General features: G+C 51.8%; 1 protein-coding gene across 4 annotated transcripts in view; it reads right to left on the bottom strand.

Annotated features, from left to right (window-relative positions):
* The window catches only part of RPTOR (regulatory associated protein of MTOR complex 1), a 335,634-nt gene that overhangs the window by 110,519 nt on the left and 206,387 nt on the right, over positions 1-18,728 (bottom strand). For all 4 annotated transcript variants that reach the window (XM_002921791.4, XM_019802367.2, XM_034640603.1 and 1 more), the window contains 2 exons: positions 7,513-7,613; positions 6,823-6,967 (listed from right to left, as the gene is read on the bottom strand). In XM_002921791.4, coding sequence (XP_002921837.1) covers positions 6,823-6,967; positions 7,513-7,613 — 246 coding nt within the window. The remainder of the gene's footprint in view (positions 1-6,822; positions 6,968-7,512; positions 7,614-18,728) is intronic.

The raw sequence follows: 18,728 nt of genomic DNA, 5'->3' as shown, positions 1-18,728 counted from the left end.
GTTTCCCGAAAAGCCATCCTTTTATGGTCCATGCCCCTGACGGTGGTCTCCTCCCACAGGTGGCGGCTGCCACACCAGGACCCCACGCAGTGCCAAGGCCGGCCCATTTGACCCAGAATCTGTGTGTGCTGCTGGTGCGAGGGGCCCTGTGCAAGGGCCTGACACGAACCTGGGAAAGCCACATTCCCTCTCTCGACATGGCCCGACGGGTCACTCACCCACAGTCCCCTGTCCTGCACCGCCCGCGCTGTGGCTTCTCCTCCCACCACATGCACGCGCAGAGGAGCCCCCGCTTCGGAGATGCCAAGTGTTCCCTCTTGGGCAGGAAGGGACAGTGGTTCCGGACACACCACACCTGCCGCCCGAGCCTGTTCCCACGCACACTGAGCTGAGCTGAGAATGTCACCAGGCTGTTGAGGAGTAGTAAGATAATGCACACTAAGCACTTCGAAGGTGCTCAATAAACAGCAACCATTCACACTGTCATCAACACGTCCGTCAACTGCCCTGAACCTCCACACTTCTGGGGTCTGCTGGATGCACAGCTGGCAGGCTCACCAGGGAGCTCGTTCTGGCCCCTCCCGCCGCCCATGCACCTGCTCTCAGGGCTGGTCACGGGCAGCACCGCCGACTCAGCTTTCTAGGCAGAGCCCTGGAGAGGTCCCACTGTCCAGCCTGTCCTTCATACCCTGGATGTAATTGGTCACCAAGCCCTGTCCATCTCAGCAGATAAAACACTCCGAAATCCAGTTCCTCACATCAAGCCACACCGCCACTGCCGGGACCCCAGCACTACATGCTACTCAAACCCAGCCGCATCCGACTCGGTGCCTTCCGCATTACCAGCTGGGGTCCCTGGCTCCCGGCCCGCTCCGCTCGCCCAAGCACGAGGCCCCTTGCCTGCAGCTCTGGCCACAGCCATACCCCTGCCCCCTGCTCCAGGGGGTTCCACTTCTCGGCTCTCCTGACCACACCCCCTATGCGGGTCCTCCTGGTTCTGTGAGCTGTGGGTGCTCTTTCCTTGTAGCGAACGCACTGTGTAGCAACCCCCTTCTCCAGGCTTCAAACCCCTTGTGGCGAGACCTCATTTTTGATGTTTGGGTGTCTCCACACCTAGACCCGGCGCACCGTGGGGCTTTGCCTGCCTCTGCCACCTCGGGCTCAGACAGGACAGTCACACTCACGCCGGACACAGGCCGCTTGACCACGCCAGGACGTTTACAGGTATAGGGAGGTGACTCAGGACTCAGAGCTCCCAGGCAGGGCTGGTGCGAGCAGGCCCGCAGCTTTGTCGGGAAGCTGTCTTGCCCCGGTGCTGGGAGCCTCTCGAGTTCTGCTGACCGCACGGAGCCAAGGAGGCCGGAGCCTCTTTCTGACCAGGGCCCGTCCCCTCACAGAAAGGCTTTTCTTTACGAGTGCCCCTCAGCTGTGTTCCAGCTCCACGACGACAGAGGCTGTGCTGGTCTTTCCCAGGCTGGGTCCCCGGGACCCGACAGTCAATAGACAGTTGGCATTATTTTACACTTCTCTAGAAAGGCTTTTTATAACCTTTATAAGGCCCACTCAGTGCCCTGTGCTTGGCAGGGGTGCAAGGTATCCCCACAATGGGCTGTTTCAAGGACAGTCCTATTTTTTGTACAAACTCGGGACTGAGTCTAATGTGTGTGAATAATTTCCAACTTGGAATTTTAATGAGCTCTTGTCACAGCATTTGAAACGTATCAAGTGAGACCAAATCCCGGCACCAAACCTTACAGGATTCTACTAATCACACATGTTTTGTGCAAAGAAGTACTCAACAATTTTTTCTGTCTCCAGTTTTGTATTTTGACAAATAATGCCTTAATCATAATGACTCAATCGTTAAAAAAAATAGCTTTTGGTGTCTCAAAAGCTTAAAAAAAAAATCTACGTGCAGACTTTAAATTACAAAAGCAGTATCTGCCGACTTTTAAAATGGAGAGCCTGCCCTCGGCTCCACGGCCCAGGCGCCCACGCCACTCGCCCCGGGTCACCGCTCTGTTCTGCCTTTTTCTCAGCACGTAACACATATCATAGGGTAGATGGGATTCTGTTGTTGCCGCAGCTTGGGTCGGCTCTTGACACGTAACACATTTGCCTAGCAGTAAATAATCTTCACAAATATAATTTTAAGATTGCTTATCCTCTTGCAAGTACACGTATCTCAATTACACACCTGCTCTGTTAGATACCAGGGGTAGTCCCATTTCTCCCTTTTACAGCTAAAATTCTGATAAATGGCTTTATTTGCCAAAATCTTTCAGAATGTCTCATGTTCCCTCCTGAGCTGGGACAGGAGGATGCAAAGCGGATGGCGCAGGCAGGGACAGGGATCAGGGAGCCTGAGGCCGGCAAGGCCACAGCGGAGGACAGAGGTGCAGGGGAAGGTGGTTCCACGGTATTCACGGGGAGGACACGGCAAGACAAACCAGATTCCAGAGTGGTTGCTAATGTCCGGCCACTTCCACGTCCAGCTGAAGGGAGACCCAGGGTTCTGTCCCCGCAGGTGAGGCTGGCTGAACCCTGGCACGGGAGGGAACGGAACGGAACAGAAGTGATCTGGGCGGCAAGGTCCTTCCAGTGGAATCCATGCCACCCTGTGTCACCCAGCCCGGCGCAGGGCCACTCCTCCACCATGGTGTCTGATCAGACGTGTTCCCAGACACCACACAAGCTTCCTGACAGGTGACGGAGATGCTGTGACCTGGTGTCTATGCGTGTCCCCTCTCACACATCTAGAGGCCTGCGTACATGTATACATAGGTACTGACGAGTCCAGCACAGACATCTGGGGCTGCACCGCTGTCTGGGGCTGCACCGCCCGGTTGTGGCCAGGCCCTGCCGTGTGGCCACTCACTCACCTCCCTGCACCTCACGTGCTCACCTGCAAAATGGGGCTGTTGCCAATAACACCTGTCACGAGAGGCATGACTCAGTCCACGGAAAGCATGTATGACACACGAACCACAGGAGGTACTTAATGAATAAGTCACTGGTGTGCTTACTTTTACAGTCAGCACCTTTGGATCACTTGCTGTGACTTGCCTATACGTCCGTCTCAGTGAAGACCACGGCTCACCATCTCTCAGCTGCCCATGCCTGGCCTTCTGCGCACAGTTCCCGTTGACTTTCCAGCTGTCTGCCTTTAGCAAGACGCTGCTCGTGGTGCAGACCCTGACGGTGGCCTCCCGGGCGGCCCCTTGGACAGACCTGGGACTGACTTCCAACAGAATTTGGCAAAGGGGACGCTGTCCCTGATGCTATGTCACACCGTGTAAGACCGCCATGCCCTTCCTTGCTGAAGAGGCTCGAGGCACATGGGGGACCCCACATGGCAGGGACTGTGGGTCCCTGCAGCCTGGTGAGACCCCTAGCAGACCAGCCCCCCGCCCCACAGAAACTGCATAACTGTGTGTGCTTTAAGCCACTCAATGTGCGGGAAGATGGTCGTTCAACAACAGGTAATGAATATATTCCTTGATTCTTCTTCAGACTGCGGGATTTCTATTTCTAAATAGAACACATCCGTCGGAAAAACAGCCAATGGGCTTTCTTATAACATGAATTTAGTTTGTCGGCTGGTTTCCGTGTTCCCTTTCATTTTGGCACAAGGGATCTGGCTTTCAGTCACCCTTCCTGTGCTAAGCCTGGGTTCAGTGGGAGCTACCGATGCCTCACTTGTCCCTTCCCACCAGGTGGAGAACCGACAAAATGGCTTCTTCACTTTCATGTGAAATGCCAGAATGGCACACAAGATACATACCTAAGGTTCAGGTTCAGAAAGAAAAAGAAAAAGAAAAAATCCAAAGCACATAACTTCCTTTGGCCATGAAGGTAAAACCAAGCCCATCAGTCGCAGCCAGTCCACACGCTGCCACCCCGGGGGGCCCAGAACTGGTGGCGCGAGACAGGCCCATCCTCACATCTATGCCAGCTGCCGAGTAGTGCTTATGCTTCTCCTCCCCGAGCTTACTTTTACCTTAAATCTTTCCTCCAAAATGTCTATCAAACTACATTATGGAAACAGGCTGGAGAGTAAGGAGAAGGGAGGGCCGGGAGTGGAGGTGTACTTCTATCCCCTCCTGCTTTTCCTGCTGGAGGGACTCCTTCAATGGGACCATCAAGAGGCAGCAGGGCGGAATCTCTGTCCTCAGCTTGGGAGCACTGACATGGCACTGTCACAGTCTGACTTCTAAGGACACGCTCATGTGAACAAAATTCACTCCCAGCAGCTGGCGGGAGCTGGACCATCCTGCGGTCCCTGTGACAGACCTTGGAGGGTCTGGTGACAAGCTCCACAGAACCAACTGGAAAGAGGCTCACCTTTCTGGGTGAGGAAAGAAAATGTGCTTCAAGGAAATAGGCTGGACAGGAGTCAGGAAGTTGGACGCCTCAAGGAGACCCAAATCCATTTCGTGCTTCCAACGCTCAGAAAGGTCCCTTGGAGTGTCAGTAAGCCCATAAGATAGCGGGAGCCCAGCACAGCGGCCTGGTCCTCTCAGGATGAGGAGAACTGTTGTGAAGGGTCACCCCATCCTCGGAGCCGCACAGAGTCGAGGGTCGACTGAACGGGGCTGCCGAGACCGTACGGCTGGTTGACCTTCCTCTCTGCCCAACCCTGCCGCCTCCCGTGCCCGGGTCTGGTCTGGGAGCACTCTCCAACAGCACCTGGTGCCAAGCGCCGGCTCCGGTACGAGTCCAACCTGCAAGAACTGGAATCCACCTGACAGGGAGCAGGGAGGGCAGCAGGCCAGATGGTGCTCTGTACAGTCGGGGACCGTGAAGGCTGAGTGAGCTGACGAGACCCCAGTCTTCAGGGTCCGTTCTAGCCGCACAGGGGCCCTGAAGTGCTCAGGGAGGCCAGATCAAGAAAGGAGGACGGTCCGGGTGTACACAGATGGCTGCTAGCCATTCCACGAGCCTCAGAGTACTGTGAGGCTCTCCCCACGTTCAGCTGGGCCTCTGTGGACCGCTGGGTCGCTCATGCTTCTGTGCACGCAGATACGCCTGCGGGTTTGCTTTACGAGGCTCACAGGAGTCAGCTTCGCAGGAGAGAGGGCTGCGGTAAGAAAAGGTACCCTTACCAGTGACGGTGGGATCACAAGGTGCTGCTGTCACATCTAGACTCTGGACCTTAAGCAGTTCTTACACAAACTCTGGAGTTCAGAAAGATTCTAAGAGGCCAATCCTGGGGAAAGGCGTCCGGGAAGATGAGTGGAGGCTGCCGTCTGTACCTGGCTCCTTCCCCAGCTGCCCTGGCTCCCGCCCCGTCTGTCCTGTCTGTCAACCAGAAGGGGACAGGAGGACGTAAGCCACTTTCTTCTGACAGTCGGTGCCTTGCGCCCACTCCCGTCTCCATGTCGCGAGGAACCCACTCGGCCCGTGGAGCCCTGTGGTCTGGAAGGCGTGTCACGGGGCAGCTGGTGTGGTGTCCATTTCCTATGGTCTACCCAGGTATCCTCCCAAGACGACACACGGCACTGACCCCATGTGGTTTTCTCCCCATTTCTTCCCTTTTTAAAAATAATACATGTTTTATAAAAGCCTGGTTCACAAGAAAGACACAGGATTTAAGACATCACTTTTCTTAAGGGAGAAGGCTGTTTTGAGGATCCAATCTTCCAGAAACGTTGGTCTTCACTTTAGTGATTCACTTTAAGTACAGGAAGGGCTTCGGACACCCTCCCGGTTCTGGCCCCATGAGCAGCGGGAGCAGAGCTGTGCGCCCCCATTCGGTGCGCACACAACCTCCTTGCCACGCCGCGATTTGCTCAGCCTATGCTCCCGCGGCGGCGCCGCTTTACCCTGTGAACTCCAGAGCGCGTGTGGCCGACGCATGTTCTAACTCTCTGTGTAGTCCGCTGCTGGCGCTGGCACAGCTCGCCCCAACTCTCCTCGTGCAGATACCCCTTCCTGATTTCCCTTCAGTGGATGAGGGCAGTGAGTCCACAAACCCGTCCTCGGTTCTCCGGGTTTTCAAGGTCAGGGGAATGTGGTCGCCCACATATTAAAGAAAACTCACTAACGGAAATAAGCCTGGTCATGAAAATACACCATGAGCGAACTGCTGTTTTTAAATATCTGCATGAGGGCTTCTCCCACGACGGACACAGCTCAGACTCACTTCTTTGCTAGCACCCCATTTTTGTACTGCCCCAAACTCTGCTCATGGTGCAAAAGCAAGGAAACAGGGAGAAACCAGTGCCTTCTGACACAGGATGTGAATTAAAGACAACTCATGGTGGTATCCTTGTTAATACTACTACTAGCAGCGTAAGCAGCAACAGTCCCATTTGGGGAACTACGATCGATGGGCATAAAGACCTCACCCGTGGGCGCTGTGTGCGTGTGTGTACGTGCGTGTGATTCTGTGACATAAGCATACTCATGAATTGGTCCATGAATCCAACGGTCTTAATCTGGCGGAGCAATCTGACGCACTTTGTAACCCGCCAGCAGTCTCTCCCCTCAGTACTGGTCCCTGCAGAGTCAGAAGCTTCTGTGCGAGCCTCTCCCGTGCCAAGTTACAGGATCCGAGGTGCTGGAGGCGCTGGTCCCGCTCTGGCTACAAAGACCCTCCACGGCGCATGCGCCCCTGCAGGAGACTCGCACTTCCCATTCGCAGAGAGCTTTAGGTGGGACTTTGCCTACTTGTTAACGACACTTGGGTCTCCAGGTCGGCGGCCTGTCCTCCTACTTTGCTTCCCATAATTCCATTAAGCTTGTCCTACCGTAGAAACGGACAGAAACGGAGCCACTCAGAGAAAGTCACACCGTGGGGTGTGGCGGCTGGACACTTACCACATGGCGTGCATGTAAGTGGGGGGCAGGCGTGGGCTGCTGACGGGGGTGCAGTTGTAGGACCGCATGATCCTTTCTGCCAGGAGAAAATTCCGAAACAGACTAGCCACCAACAGGTCCTGTCTGAAGAGCTTTTGGAAGAGATCTGAGGGCAGATAAAACAGAAGAAGGTATCTTCAGTGACTCATGTCCAACATTTAAAGCCAAATACACAAATTTACCTCCATCAGAATGTTTTACAAGCAGGTTGGCACTAACAGACACATTTCCCGTTGGTGAGATACACACACACTCACTTGCATAAGTACAAACACCAAATCCCATCCAGTCACTATGAAACAATATAAACAAGTCTTATAATAGCTGGTTTTAAGGAATCTGGTTTTAAAAAATCTAGATCATGCCAATTTTTATGAAGAAAATGAGTCCTGAGTCCACCTAGAAAATAGCACGCTAATGTTGGAGCAAAGCTCACGGGGGCTGAGTGCCCACCGCTGTTCTGGTGCTTGACCCGTGGTGACTCACGGAAACCTCCGGAGGCTCTTGCCTCCTCCTCCGGCCCCCTCAGCTTTTCTCACTGACAAGACCTTGATTCCATTTCTCCTCCCTCATTCCCAGAGCCGGCGTCTTCCGACTGCGAGGCGGCAGCAGCCCTCCCCTGTCCCCAGCTGATCGGCCGGGCAGCCTCACCCCGAGGGAGCACATTCCACGCGATGGTGTCTGTGATTGCCGTGAAGATCCAGTTCAGTTCTCCCAGAGGGGTCCTCCGGTCATTTAGCCGGCCGGGAATCCTAGGAGACACAGTGTGCGTTCATTAGTGACTGTCCAGAGACTCCTGCTACTGCAGAGGGGTGGAGAGAGGAGATGGTGGGAAGAAGAGAGGCGAGGGAGACAGAAAGCTCGGAGCAGAGGCAGGGCAGGCTCACCACGCTGGGAGAACGGCCTCGCCTCTTGGAGCGCAGGCTCCATCCTCACCTCCGTCCCCTCGGGAGCCCCCGATGTATGGAACAGACCCAGCGGCTCCACACACCAGTCTTGTGGTTTGCTCATACGAGAGATGGGCCGTGGACGGACCCAAAGGGCAGCCTGTGGCATCTGCTATGTTCTCCCATTCCACGTCCCATCCCAGCCCCATGGCTCCAGGCTGCAGAAGTACACTTTCAACCTGACCGCTGGGGAAGGAGAGCTCGTCCTCTGAGGTCAAGCTACCTTCCATTCACTCATCAAGTATCTGAGCGCCTAGTCTAGGGCCAAGCACTGTTCTAGCGCTGGGCTGTGGGGGGAGGGCTCGCAGTCTGCCAGGAGGACAGAGAAGAAGCCAGTGACCGAGTACAGCTGTAACGCACGGAGACAAAGCCCACAGAGCGCGGGGTGGGAGGGGCAGGGTCCAGGGTGCGAGCCGGCGGAGGTGAGAGAGGGCCTCGCTGAGAAGGTGACATTGCAGCACGAGCCAGCACTGGAGGAAGTGAGGGAGCGGGCCGAGTCGACACCCAGGGGGGAGACCGAGTCAGGCAGAGCCCAGAGGGGTGCTTGTGCCTGTGGTGCAGGGGCCCCGGCTCTGCCGTGCAACACGTTTAATTAGATCTGACAGGAAACTCTTGTTTTTTCTCCCAAAAGGAAAATGTTCGTAGCAATTTGGCTCAGAGACTAAAGTGTGATTCCTGATATTTATAAGAGTTGACAGATTATTAGTTTCCATCATAGTAGCCCATTTGGTGGCACCATCTTTGCATGAGTGACGTTCAAAGCGGCCGGCCTCAGTAACGGGCACCGCCGAGCAGCACGAGCTTCCTTGTGTGACGGCTGCATGTGTGTTCCTTCCTTCCACCAAATGCCTTTTCCTTCAGGAATAAAAAATCCTTATTTTCTCAAGTAGGCTTAGTGATAGGACAGGAAAAAAAAAAAGAGGAGGGATCAGTAAAATACTTGAAAACAGCATTATTGCTCAAATAGCCTGAACTCTTGAAAAAAAATTCCCCCCCCCAAAAAAAATTGTATGTCAAGAGGAAGACTCCAGTTTGTTTAAACTGAAAGGCTTTTGCAAACACAGTCAAACGAGTGGCCATGGCTTGGCTGACTTAGAAATCAGGGTTTGTGTGAGCAGGGGCAGAGGGAGAGAATTTTTTTAAAATTAGATTTTATTTATTTTAGACAGAGAGAGAGAGTGGGGAGGGGAAGAGGATGGGGGTAGAGGGAGAGAAAGAATCTCAAGCAGACTCTGTGTGGGGCTCAATCCCAGGACCCTGAGATCATGACCTGAGTGGAAACTAAGAGTCAGAGGCTCCACCGGCGGAGCCCCCCAAGGGCCCCAAGAGCAGTTTTTCCTGGCTGTGTGTGTTGGGCATCTCTAAGGATTCCCACAACTTAAAAGACGGCAAGATCTCCAGGTAAACACTTGGCACAAGGACAAGAGGACTGTCTCCCTTTCTGCACCCCACACTCTTCCAAAAGGAGAGCATGTGCCGGGTGGGCCAGGCGGCCTGCCCTCGCCCTGGAGAGGAAGGCAAGGGTCCGCGAACAGCACAGCACAGCAAACACCCCCACCCCTCAAGAGGCGGCACCAGAGCCTCCCCCGCAGCAGCTAGGTGAGCACGGGGCGCACCTGCAGGAGAAAGTATTTACGAAATCCGAGCCAACAGTCCAGGGAGGCCTTGGACCGGCATCCTCATTCTCAGCCTGCAAGTGCCAGTGCAGACGCCTGGGTTGCTGTCCCAGAAGGAACATGGCACTGGGGGATGATGGGGAGGAGGGGGCTTTGACAGGGCCAGAGGGTGGGCATGGAGTCGGGACGCATAAGCTTGTGGCTTGGGTCCTGCATCTGGGGAGGAGGAACTCATGCACCAAAACTGTTTTGAATAAGATTATTCACAAGCTCACCAGCAACAACATTCAGCAATAACACTGCACCTTCCACCGCGTGAGGACTCTTGCTGAAGGCATTGCCTGCCCTCTCCATGGGGTGGTTCGGGGACAGAATGCGGCGCACCAGGGGAGCCACATTCCGAGGCTGAAGCCCGCTGTCCAGGACCAGCAGATGCATGACAGCTGATGTGTACAAGGATCTAGCACTTCAGAAAACGGTGACCTCTGATGTCTCATCACGGGTTCTCTGTTATTCCGAGGTAGCCAAACTGAGTGGTGAGAGGGCACGCCCCCAACTCTGACACCAAGTGCAAGTTCAGCAGGTTCCTGGAACCACGAAGGGCTCTCAGAACTCAGCGAAAGCTGTTACACTCGTGGTCACGGTTTATTAGAGAGAAATACAGAGAGACATCGGGGCCAGTCCAGAGAGACACGCGCAGGGCAGAGTCCAGGAAAAGTACCAAAGGTGGGGCTTCCATGTCCCCTCCGGGCATCCACATGTGACAGCACGCATGACAATCTGCCAACCGGGGGCCCTTGGTGTCCGCCTCGGAGCCCTGGTTGGCTGCCTGGCTGCCCTCGAGTTGGATCTCAGCCTCGAGGTGGACAGATCCCACACTCAAACCCCCGGCTGAAGTCACACGGTTGCCCTCTCCAGTGGAGTGGGCCCCCATCCTGAGATGACTGGGTGTGGCCTACCCTGCCCCGAACAATGACGCTCCTTCAGGAAGGGTACAGGCCCTCTCTCTGTGCTGGCCAAGCTCCTGACTGCACACACAGTAGTCTGTGCAGCATCAAAAGCAAACCTATTCAGGACTCACATGCTGTTCCGGGTGCAGCAGCTTCGCTGGACTAAAGCCCCAGAGGTGCGTTCCTCGGAGGCTGTGCCGTGTCATGTACACAGGCCTTCCAGCAAGGCGGCCTGAGGTGCTGGCCTGCATCCTCCATCTGGACGACAACCCGACCACTGGACGACACGCGTCAGGGATGCGCCAGCCCCCGGACGATGCTCTGGGCTTGCTGCCAGCACCGCCTGTCTGGAAAGGAGAGACCTACGAAGGCCAGAGGACGCCAGCATCCCTCACCTCAGCAAGTCTGCTTCCGGGAATCAACCCCAAACTGGACACAAGGAACGGGGATGCAAGACATGCCGTGTTTTATTTACAGGGGTAAAAAATCAGAAAGTAGGAATGTTACTACAATGAGAGAAATGAGTAAGTAAATTACAAAACCACCATGTGAAATTACTACAAGCTCGCAGACCATTGCTTATGCATATTTCAACAATACGGGAAAACGTGTGCTTTGTAACCTAAAGTAAGGAAGCAAGACAAATACCAATAAGTCATCACCACACAGGATGTGCGGGCAGGGAGAACAGAAGACAAAGCGTCGAGACATGACCGTGGGGAGGCTCTTCCTGCCTCCCGTGCGAACACAGTCAACATCTGCTGCACAGGGTGTACCCCGCTCGCACAATGGGGAGCAAGCCAAACCCCCATTCCCTCGCCTCCCCGCCCCGAGTCCCTGGTGCTCACGCCGGGGGGGGCAGGCAGCTGATGGGCGACGGGACAGCGCTCTCGGAAGAGTCTGACCAAGGTCTATTTCCAAACCTGACCCAAGTGCATCACTGACATGAGCCAGTTCGTCCTGAATCAAGACGAGGTGGCTCAGCACGAGCTGGCTCCTCGGGATCCGATCTCTTGGGTAAAGGAACGATGTATTCCCAGCGGCATGGAGCTGTGCTGAGATTCCTGTCTTGGTAGGTGGGTGGCCAAGCCACTGGGACGAACAGAGGCCAACCCTTGTCAGGCTAGGGTCAATGCGTATTTAGGTGTTTAAAAAAATCTGCAGCTTGTGACAATGCCCAGCAGGTAGTGCAGAAGTAGGCTCCCACTACCATCACCTGGATCCCCTCGATCTCTTTCACTAAAGCTCATCATGAAACCAGAGTCAAAGTCGTCTCAGACCTAGGGATCTTTCAAACCGACCCATCCACCCATGAGTCCAAGAAGCATCTTCTCCACGCAGTAGACAGGGGTGCATACTTGGGATGGCAGAGTGGGACTGAGTCAACTTCCCTCACTTGTCATGTCACTTAGAATTAAATCACTTCAGAAACTTCTTGTTTCTGTTTTCCTTTCCATATCAGAGAGTAGTACAGAATGTCAAAACCCAGGGCGCTCCAGAGGCCATCTGGATCGCGAGTGTGATCAGGTCACCCCCCCCTTTACAAAATGGCCCCACACTGGCATCTAAGGTCCTTACGGGTTGTGTGGCTGACATGGAGCCACTCTGCCCAGACCGCTCCAGAAGTCCTGGCTGCTGGAGGCCATCTGGATCGCAGATGGAAGACATGGGGCCATGGGACGTCAAAACCAAGACCACATTTCATTACAGAGTTCCTTTGAAACCTGGGCAGGGAGGAGGGTGGCATCGGGCACCCAGGGCCCATCGCAGCTTTCAGGACGGGGTCTCCCAGGCTCGGTGAGGTCTTCCCCAGTCCGCGGCGCCTCCACAGAGTGACCCATGCTCCACGGTCAGCACAGGGCTGGTCTGCACCATGGCCGGTTTCCTCCCCTGCCCCTCCCCCATCACCCCCACAAATCTGCGTTCCCCACAGATGTGTAGTGTCTGCACCCCACAACCAACCAGCACAGGGGCCTGTGGGAGGTTTTGTGTCTGGCTTGTGTTTACCCTTCTTGGGCTACTTTGTTTCCCCTGAGCTTTCTTTTTCACTAAATATGCCACATTCCAGCCGTGTGGAACTTGCTGTTAGCCCCCAAACCTGTGCAGACCACCCTCTGCTCTCCTGGCTTAGGGAGCACCGAGCAGTCCTCCAGTCGACCTGCTCGCAGAGAGCATCCCAGGGGGCGCCTCCCGTCCCAAGGGGCCCCCCAGGCCTGGGGACTGCTGCTGACACTCCCAAGAACTTCGCAGACGCCTCTGCCAGACACGGAAGCTGCCACCCAGCCTGTCCTCAACCGGGCAGGAGCCATCGGAGCGTGGCTTCACCACGCTCACCCAGTGCTCCGCACCAGCTGTAACGTACAACAGGTGCTCCATCCATATTTGATGAGCGAAGGAATGAATCCCTCCTGAGTGATCGCAAGCTCTGTGTAAATAAAATGTTAAGTGAAAAACTATGGTTTCCAAGAAAATGATACAAACTCACTAAAAGTACTCAAGTGATAGGAAGATAACACAAATCATTCCAAATTCTATCACGTAAGAACCACCGGAAACATCTGGTGGCTATCCTCTCTTGATGCACACAATCAGGTAATTTTGAATGCACTGAAATAACACTATGTACAGGGACGCTACATTTGTGTTAAAAATACCCACAAAAACACTTAGAAAAAAAGGCCTGGAAGGGCAAATATGCACCAGAGCACTAACAGTGATGATCTTAGTATGCTGGAGATTATAAATGATTTAGATTCTCTTTGCTTATCTGTGTTTAATAATATATCTATGCTGAAAACATGCTACTTGCATAATGAAAAAAAAGAAAACTTTCGTTTTCTTTAGTAAGAATAAGTCTACAGCGAGTTTTCCTGAAAATGGAAGAGATTTTAAAACTGGATTATCTTCTAAATTTACGTCATCTCACAGTCAACTCAGATAAAGCAGAACTTCCCTACTTGAAGCGACCTCATGAGAACGACGGTGTAGGGAGCCGTGGGCTGTTCATTTCCTACAAGTGATCTGCTGTAGAAACGCTCCACGACTAAGAAAACGGGACCGTGAACCCAGCACTTTCTCTTCTGAATACCAGGTCGGTACCCTGCAGCCAGATATTTGGTGGGACAGAGCCACAGCCACAAAGCTGCGGCTCCCGGCCTGTGGGGGGCAGGAGGGGGCGCCCCGAGTGTGTGTGTCTTGTGTGCAAGCCTTCCTCCAACACTGAGGGTTTGGGGGAAAACAAAGTCACACGTATCCACAAGACATACACGTATACACCCTCAACCGTTACAAAAATACAACTGAGTGGGACAGAACAGTCCGTGCATGAAGGCTGGGAACCACTGCTCTGGACAGTGCATTTTGTGTGGGTATTTTCTGCATGCTGACGTTCTCCTGAGCCAAATCAAGCCACATATCTACGATACTCTTTTCCAATCTCTCCTGACTTAGAATTGTGTACAATTCAATGCTCTAATACCATCTGATTTCTTTATAAAGTGCCATTTGTGCCAGCCATTCGTAGACCTCAAGTGACCCACTCGTGTCCACAAAACCTGCGGTTTTGAGCGTGATCTCTGGGACCAGTATGAATGTGCAGTTTCACAGCCAGAAGAGAAGTCTTCCTTTCACCTGGGCTGCAGGAACGCGTCCGCGCCGGCAGAAGGAAAGGAAGGAGATGGGACGTGGGAAGAAAGCCTGGCTGGGAACGGAACCACGCTTGTTTAAACACAGAAAGCCTGGATGTAGAGCTGCGTCCTCTACACAGGCCAGCCGGTCAGCCGCGCGGCCTCCATGGTGCTGCCTGAGGGGCTGAGTCAGCCAGACCCCAAACCACATCTGCAAACCTGGGCTGTGCGGCTCCGTTCTTCGCCCAGGGTTTGGGTGACATCACGAGTTCTCTCCCTGGCAACGGCAGTAGGTTAGGTGACTCACGTCCCCCCACCGATAACAGCTAGCGGGCTGCACGTGTGTGGTGGGGAGTCTTCCGGAAGGCAAAGGAAGGCTGGCAGCCTGTGGGGAATCATGGGGCCAAGACCGGAGAGGGAAGCCCAAGGCATCAACTGGCATTTGGGGCTAGCTCTCTCTGAGGCATCTGGTGATCCCAAAGCAGGATGGAGGGGCAGGACCCTGAGCCGAGTGTGGTACCCAGTGGGATGGAGGGCAGATGCTGGGGCTGAGGGCCGTAAGGAGGTGGAGCGCTGACAGAACCCCCAAGGTGCTGAGCTGGGACCCCAAGGATGAACTGGAAGTAACCCAGACCTCACAGGCCCGAAGCACCCAAACCCTGCACATTTTCCACTTTCAGTTTGCAGCGTTCGATCAGAAGTAACCAGGCGTGTACTGGGAAACTAAATTGATGCCTGAAACCCAGAAAGACAACTGCTAAGGGAAGGAGCTGCACAGGATTGGCACAGCGGTGACGTCAGACACAAACGTCACAATAATTTCACCTACATGTTCGAGAAATTACAGGACACAGGAAGTCTTGGCAGAGAACCAGAAACCATAACATAAAGCCTGGAAATTCTAGAACTTCAGGCACTTGAAAACATATTATATTAGTCACTCGATAGATGGGCTGAAGAGCAGATAAGACAACACTGAAGAGAGGAATGAAAGACGGGTCAGAAAAAATACTCGCATAAAGAGATGAAAGGTTGGGACATAAGAAATACAGTGGATATCATGAAAAGATCTGAAATAACCTGCTGGAGTCCCAAAAGGAGAGAGCAGAGGGAATAGGACAGAAGCAACCTTCGAAGGGAATTTTCTGCAGCTGATGAAGGATGCTGAGGCACAGCGTCCCGGTCTGCACGGGCCGCTGGAACAAGACCCCAGACCAGCCTCACCAACTCATTCTCACACAGCTCTGCAGACTCTACGTCCAAGGTCGGGGCGCCAGCGCGGGCAGTCCTGGTGAGGACCCTCTTTCCGACTTACGGCCTGCGGCCTTCTTGCTGTGTCCTCAACATGGCGGGGAGACAGCGCTCTGGCATCTCTTCCTCCTGTCACAGGGCACTAATCCCATCATGACCTCATCTCCCACAGGCCCATCCCCAAATACTATCACGGTGGGAGTTAGAGTTTCGATATAGGGATTCTGGAGGAATCACAATTCAGTCCATAGCACTCAGGCTCCAGAAACGCTATAGTCATAAAGCAGGACAAATACAAAGAACGCCCAGATAAACACAACAAAACAAAACTGCCAAAATCCAAGAAAAGGAAAAAATTTACAATAAAGCAATGATAAGATGGTGTGGTACTGGCATAAAGATCAATTTAACAGCACAGGGCAACAGAGCTCTACAACTATGGCCAAAAGCTTTCTGTCCAAGCCACCATTTCAATGGGGAGAAGACCGTCTTTCTACAGCAGTGCTGGAACAACTGGACACCCAAATGGGAAAAGTGACCCTTGACGCTCACTGCACATCACATGCAAAAATTAACTTGAAATGGACCATAAACTTACCCATAAAAGTTAAAACTATAAAAGTCTTAGAAAAAATAGAAAATCATCACAAGCCTGAGGTAGGCAAAGCTTTCTTAGGTGCAACAAAGTATATAAATTTGAAAGAAAAAAAGTATTTAATCTGATTTTATCAAAATGAAATGCTTCTGCTCCTAGAATACTGTTGTGAAAATGAAAACACAAGCCAGACTGACCAAAGACAGAGAGCTGACAATGACATATACCCAACATATATAAAGGGCTCTTGAAGACAAACAACACAATTAAAACATCGGCAAGAAACATGAATACACGTTTTATTAAAGAATTGAAATTAATGGCCAACAGCACCTAGAAAGCTGCTCAGCATCATTAGTCGTTAGGCGAACGCAAATTAAAACCACAGGATTGGGGCGCCTGGGTGGCTCAATCACTTAAAGCATCTGCCTTCAGCTCGGGTCATGATCCTGGGGTCCTGGGATCGAGTCCCATGTTGGGCTCCCTGCTCAGCAGGGAGTCTGCCTCTCCCTCTGCCCCTCCCTCCCTCCACTTGTGCGCTCTCACTCTCTCTCAAATCAATACAATCTTAAAACAAACAAGCAGGATACAGCACTACGTATCCACTGTGAATACCAAGTGTGGCTGTGAAGGTCGAGCGCCTGGCACACTCACGCATTCCCGCTGGGAACGTGAATTGGCAGATCACTGTGGAAAAATGCTGAGAAGTTTCTGGGAAAGTTTAACGCCCATCTGCTAGGTGACCCAGCCATTCCACACCCACATATTTATCCTGGGGAAATGAATACATAGTCCCACACAAGGACTAGTACACGAATATCTGTAGCAGGTCTGCTCATCATAACGACCAAAATGGAAACAGCCGACTGTCCATCAGCAGGCGGATGGATAAAGGGCTGTGACACATACGACGGAGTACTGCTTACAGTAAAAGGGAGCGAATCACCAATACACCCAGCGTGGGAAAGTCTCAAAAGCACTGTACTGAGAGGGAAGAGCTAGACACGAGAGAATGCATTATAGTTTTCTATTTATATGAAGATCTAGAAAAGACAAGTCTAAGGTATGAAAAGGAAGAGATTAGTGGTTGCCTGGGCTTGGCAGCTAGGCTGGAGGACTGACTGGGACAAGAGAAATTCTGGGGCACGTTTTGAGCGATGGTGGATTCATGGGCGTGTAAATCTGCCAAAACTCATCCAACTGTATGGAACGTAAGCGGTATTTTAACAATGATCATTTTAAAATGAAAAATCAAATGAAGGGGAAATTAGGGCATTTTCAAACAATAAAAACAGAATTTTTCACTGGCAAATCTGCACTAAAGGGAGTTGTTTAGGTAAAGAGAAATGATCTCAGATTGAGATGCAGGACAGAGCGGAGGGCAACAGGAGGTGTAAATGTCAGTGAGTATTAACTACAGAATATTAGTAACATTTGTGGAGATAATATACAGAGAAAGAAAATATGTGACAATAATTGTACACAAGTCAGGAAGTGAGTAAATGGAGTTATGTGCACTCGGGTCCTCATATCACCTGGGAAATGATAAAAGTACTAATTTAGATTTGAGTTTAATAAGCTGGGGGTCGCCAAGACTATGGTCTGAGGGCCAAATCCAGCCAGCGGCTTGTATTTTTTGTTTGTTTTTTGTTGGCCCATGAGCTAATGATGCTCTTTACAATTTTAAAGATGACACTAAGAATACACGACAGAGACTTTACATGGCTTGCAAAGCCTGACGCGTGTACCGTCTGGCCCCAACAGAGAACGTAAGTAGGCCACTGTTCTGGAGTAGCTGTTCGCGTGCTGGAAAAGAACACAGAGCTGACAAGCCAACAGAGGGGGAGAAAGGAATAAAACTGCTAAATGAAACCAAAAGAAGGGAGTGGAGGAGGAGAAATCAAGATGGAAAAAAAGAAATGGGGGAAAACAAGAAAGTGAACAGATTTCAACTCAAGTATGCCAATTATTACACTAACTATAAAAAGACTAGATACTTCAATTAAAGTCAGCAATTTTCAGTCTAAATCTAAAACCAAAAGTCAGCTATGTCCTGCTAAAAAGAGATACACCTTAAATACATACAAGATTTAGAAACATGTATACTAGAATACCTGCTTAAATATATATAAGGAAGAAAAACACACATTCTTGCAAACACTGATCGAAAGACAGCTGCACAACTATCCCGTGAAGTGGACTTTATGGCAAAGGCATTATCAGAGATGAAGGGTGACATTTCTCAAAGAGTCCATTCATTCCAGCAGGAACGGGGAATCACTTAAGGCTAATTTGTCCTTCTGTAGTTTTGAAGGGCAAAGCGTGTGGTCAACAGGGGGAACGGGCTTTTAATTTAAAGTAAAATGGCAAAAAATTGTCAAAATCTGTTTCTTAATGAGAGGAAGAAGTTGAGATACAGACATCGGCAACTTCTCTAGCAACGGGACGGGTCACAGGAAAACCTAGCTGGGCATCAGGGAATGGCAGAACAGGGATTTGGGACTGCAAACAGAAAGGGATGATCTCAGTAACACTGAGGACAACCCAAAGTTGGACAATTAAGGATCAGTGTGTCCAGGTCCCCAGTAAACAGTAGAGGCTTTCAGATTGTAAAACCACTCCCAGTAAGAAATGCATTTTGCACGGTAATCTAATACACACACACACACACACACACACACACAACCATAGGTAAATATACATATTCAATATTCACGTACAATAGAAGTAAAGAACATTCGTGTTACTGGGAAAACAATAATATTTTCTTTTTTTTTCTTTTTTAATGGAGGCTGTGGCCTACCAAACTGATTTCATAGCTACTAATAAACCATGACCTGCAGCTTAAAAATCTGGATTTTAAATGAAGCTCTTGTTCATTT

Source organism: Ailuropoda melanoleuca, chromosome 13, assembly GCF_002007445.2.
Source record: "Ailuropoda melanoleuca isolate Jingjing chromosome 13, ASM200744v2, whole genome shotgun sequence".
Taxonomy (NCBI): Eukaryota; Metazoa; Chordata; class Mammalia; order Carnivora; family Ursidae; genus Ailuropoda; species Ailuropoda melanoleuca.
Note: the sequence above shows the minus strand (reverse complement) of the source record. Positions and strands in the feature narration are given on the sequence as shown.